At 30.9% G+C, this 4484-nt stretch overlaps 1 protein-coding gene across 1 annotated transcript; it reads right to left on the bottom strand.

Moving 5' to 3' along the window:
* Positions 1-322: 322 nt before the first annotated feature.
* On the bottom strand, positions 323-3228 carry LOC120262810 (DNA-directed RNA polymerase II subunit RPB7). The gene is made up of 6 exons (XM_039270705.1): positions 3000-3228; positions 2765-2930; positions 2562-2612; positions 2402-2467; positions 1209-1277; positions 323-747 (listed from the first exon to the last, which is right to left on the bottom strand). The coding sequence occupies exons 1-6, from the start codon at positions 3113-3115 to the stop codon at positions 682-684; spliced, it is 534 nt and encodes a 177-aa protein (XP_039126639.1). The 5' UTR covers positions 3116-3228; the 3' UTR covers positions 323-681.
* Positions 3229-4484: the final 1256 nt, after the last annotated feature.

Genomic DNA, 4484 nt, shown 5'->3' with positions numbered 1-4484 from the left:
TTGCTTGCCATTGTTACAAAATAATTAATTTATATATATATATATATATATATTTTTATTTATATTGACTGTCTTAAAAAATTATGTTTTAGTTATTGGTTGGCTTGAAGCATTGGTGGATAAAATAGAGCAACACACACCTGAAGGCATATTATGTCTGCATCACCAAATATGAACTTACATTGGATTCTATCAGATTCCGTCAAATGCTTGTTTGCACTGTAACTAAATAAAATAAACTAGCAAAAACAAACATATTAGAGTGAGTAATAGATAAATCCATGTCAGGCGTGTTACTAAATATGAATATGAAATGATAGAATTGGAATGTTCAGTTCAAAACTTTGCATCAACAGAGACCGTTCGGTTGATTTCTTAGCAATACTTACATATAAACATATTTCTGTCTAATTTCTCCTGCAGAACTCAAGACACGTCATGTTCTTCAATTACAGAATAGATGTGCAAGACATTGTGTGAAGAACCATAAAAAGATGCAGTTAGCATTCAAAACATGTAATTCATCTCCCAAATCTGAATTTTTGCTATGTTTTAGAGTTCTCTGATGCCATTTTTTAGCGCAAAAGCCAGTGCGAAGCCTTAATTGCAACTAGTTTTATAATACATAACCACAGATGCCAAAACAGTTGCATGATCTTTGTGGAGTTTTAAATGGCCAAACTAGGCAGCTGCTCCTGGATCATTGATAACACCCAAGAAATCATCTTTGATGGTGCCAATGCAGAACTGCAAAGAAGATAAGAGGAGATTCCGTTTAGTTAACAGATGCAACTCAAAACATATATGCTGAGGGTTTAAGGGTTTGAAAGAACAAGAGCAAAAAAACATTTCGTCTTTACGAGGCAAATTTGGCAAAACCAAAATTAGTGATTGTGCAATGATAAAAGAGAAGTTGAAATGATATACACCCAATTTATGGCCTCTTCTTTTATAAAAAAAAACTTGGACATATGTGGAGGGCCCAAAATCAAGCAACCAACTAGTACTACCTTGTCAAGAATAATCAGTCTCAACAATTCAAAATTAATACCAAATAGGCAGAACCGTGACAGATTAGCTTCACCACTATAACATCACTAACAAGGCATGCTACAAAACAATCATATTATGAAACAACCAATATTTAGATGATAAGGTCAGATAAGTTCAACTTAGTATAGAAGATAGAAGTTAGAAAACCACGCTACGATTTCAGTGGCATCAACACGAGTTCCTATAATCTTCAGACGTACTTCACTGTCCTTTTGAATTCTGACCTGAAATGAACACAATACAATCATAAATACAGGTTTCAGCAATGTCAACCAGTTAAAAAAAGCTAAACTGGCCATACAGTAAAGAATTATAAAGAGCTTAGAGGAGCTTGCTAAAAAATGATAACCATTAAATATGCAGGTCACAAATTCTTTTCCACCTTATGTGAGTTTGCAAATATAAAGGAAGCATGCTTGCTTTTGCTATTCACACAGAGGTCTGAAATGATGAAGGAAGCTAAGCTAAATTAACCATCATGTCAAGCAGCAATCTCAAAGTACCAAAACATTAATAAAATTTTTAATTGTTTTATCTTAGCCTTGTTGTAAGTACCTGTCTGCACTCACCACTCACCAGACTAGAGTTAACTTGTAATACTTAGATTGTTGTTAAAGATTTTTATGTATACTCTATATGCTTATCCTTTTAGGACATACACTAGAGATTAAGCATGAGTCCATGACAAAACTATCTATGAGCCAACCATCTGTATCATTTATAAAACACTAATTCATTAACAACCAAGTGTTGTTTTATCCAACTTATCTAGAAGAAAGTTGCATTGCTTTAAAGTGTCATGTACATTTGATCCTTTTTTAATAAAAAACCAAAAGCACTACTCAATGGAAAAATACTAATTGAACCAACTCCTTGCTGCAGTAAATATATCGCTTAAATTTGTCAAAGATGGCCATAATAGTGCCAGCAGATTCTTTCTGCTTTGTTTAATTAAATTTGACTTGAGTACGGATTATCTTCAATTAATGTTTCTTTTAGTGCAGAGTTAAGCAAATCATGCACAAGACAGAACAAATATACTGAAGATATCCCATTATTGTAGAACAAGTGGATTGTGATATTGAAAAATTCTCTTCTATACTAATTTCATGCTCCTCTCTATTTAATAACCTTCTCGGTTTGACCATCAAATTTTCCCAAAGCAAAGATATTAACCAGCAAAAATTGCAGAACAACTCAATTAATGATCTTGCTTGTTCCACATCTCCAACTCCTATACATACTTATGTTCAGTTTTGTTTTGTCAATTTTTTGGAATGCAACTTCTAAGAATTATGTACTCCCCCAACAATCAATCATTCAACAAATGCATTATAAAAAACCATACTGATCTGTCTGAAGTGGTATAGTTTGGCACATCCCCAGTCTGGAATTCCATATCATCTGGTATTAGCTGCGAGAAATCAACTTCCATTATGAAACTAGCTCACACATTTTTTTTTAAATAATAATTAATAAAAATCAAGATGCATCTCTCGAACACTCACATGGTTGGAAACAAATATCTGAACAGGGCCTGCCTCGGCAAAGAACCCCATCTGGAAAAAACAAACAAGAACAATAGAAATTTAACTCCAAACCCTAAAATTGATGCTAGATTAGAGAAAAAGATCAGACCTTGCAAACAAGAACAATAGAAATTCAACTCCAAACCCTAAAATTGATGCTAGATTAGAGAAAAAGATCAGACCTTGTTGACCATCGTAACAACGGCCTCAAGAATCTCACCCTTGAAAGGCCGGAAGACGACGCACTGATACCTGACAGGAAAAGTGACGAAGCCCGTGCCCTCACGGATTAACCCTTTCCCAATATCATCCACACCAGTAATGGCAACCACAAATCCATGTCTCCCGCTGCGACAGAGAAGCAATCAATCTCTCTAGAGTTTTCAGGGAACAATTGGCGGACAGAAAAAGGATTACCTGCAGGTGCCTTCAACGTCCTTCATGAGCTTGGCCACAAGCTTGTCACGGAGGTGAGGGCCGAAGTGGCGAGGGTGCAGCTGCATGTTCTTCTCCATGGATATGTGGAAGAACATGCTTGATCCGTTGAGAACGAAGAGCTTGCAGGAAGAGGAGAAGATTTTTAGGGTTCCAAATTCCAATCGGAGAAGACGAAACCCAATATTAAATATAAATCTATAAATTATAATGTATAAACTGCAATAAACGTTGTTATTGGTTTTATTTGGGGCATTAAATTGATTTTATATTAAATATTTAATAATAAAAGTTTGAGATTGCGATGAATTTAAAGATCACTAAATCAATAAAATCCAACAAATTAATATATATATTTTTTTAATTAACATTTTTTTTAAAAAAAAATATGGATAAAATATAAATTCAAACTATTTTAATTTAGAAAGAGAATGACTACTGCATAAATTGTTATGTTAAAATCATAATTTTTATTTATATTAAATATGGTTTTAATAATTAAAAATTATAATTGTTTAATAGGCATTAATTTTATATAGGTAATTTGTTTTATATTACATATTTAATAAGCTCTTTTAATAAAAACGGATGGTAATTTGGAGAGGGTTTGAAGGAAGATTTTTAATTTAATTTTTCTATATTTAAAGTCACATTAATTTCATTATAGGCATTGAATTGTTTTTATATTAAATATTTAATAAAAAACTATGGTATATTATACTCTTAAATCTGTTATGTTTTTGACATATAGGTTTTGATATTAATATTTAATTTTAATACTCTCATTAATATTAGATTATGTAATTTGACAATAATTAAATGTAAATACTTAGTTTCAAGGGTGATGGGGATAATCTCCTAAATTCCATTTTCTCCAATATCTCACAATTATATTAAATAAATTAAATATATATTCTTTTCAAATAATAAATTATATACTTGAAATTCCATAAGTGAAAAGATGTAATATATCGTATTTATAAGCAATATTCATGCTTTGTGAATGGACATTAATAATTTGAAGGCCACACCCTTATTATGAATAATTTATTTTATTGATATATTGAATATTGTATTTACTGATTTTATTTATCACATTTTTCTCATCCCTCTAACTAGATTTTTTAAAATCAAAGTTAAAACTAATTAATTGTGACATTTTCAAAAGAGTGTCTATTTTTTAATTTTCTATATTATAAACAAACTCCTCTTGAAGGGTGAAATATTTTTCATATTTCCAAAACTACCACTAATGTTTATCTATGTATACATATCGGTTAATAGATGGCATTTTTTTAATCTACACTGTATTAAATGGAATTATTCATATAATACATTATTTTTTTATATATTAAAATATTCTCCAAATTAATGTTATGCTCCAAAATTGTGGAAAAACTTTATCTATACATATTATTAAAGTAGATGTATAATCTACTTCGAGAGAGCGTTTCAAAGAACAATTCT

The sequence above is a fragment of the Dioscorea cayenensis genome, chromosome 6 (genome assembly GCF_009730915.1).
Source record: "Dioscorea cayenensis subsp. rotundata cultivar TDr96_F1 chromosome 6, TDr96_F1_v2_PseudoChromosome.rev07_lg8_w22 25.fasta, whole genome shotgun sequence".
NCBI classification, from domain to species: domain Eukaryota; kingdom Viridiplantae; phylum Streptophyta; class Magnoliopsida; order Dioscoreales; family Dioscoreaceae; genus Dioscorea; species Dioscorea cayenensis.
This window is presented reverse-complemented; position numbering and strand designations above follow the sequence as displayed.

Coding starts and splice junctions, on each gene's coding strand:
- LOC120262810 (XM_039270705.1), bottom strand. CDS start 3,115: ATGTTCTTCCACATATCCATGGAGAAGAACATGCAGCTGCACCCTCGC. Junction 2,613..2,764: donor TTGTTACGATGGTCAACAAG/GTCTGATCTTTT, acceptor TGTTTTTTCCAG/ATGGGGTTCTTTGCCGAGGC. Junction 1,278..2,401: donor ATACCACTTCAGACAGATCA/GTATGGTTTTTT, acceptor TGTTCATTTCAG/GTCAGAATTCAAAAGGACAG.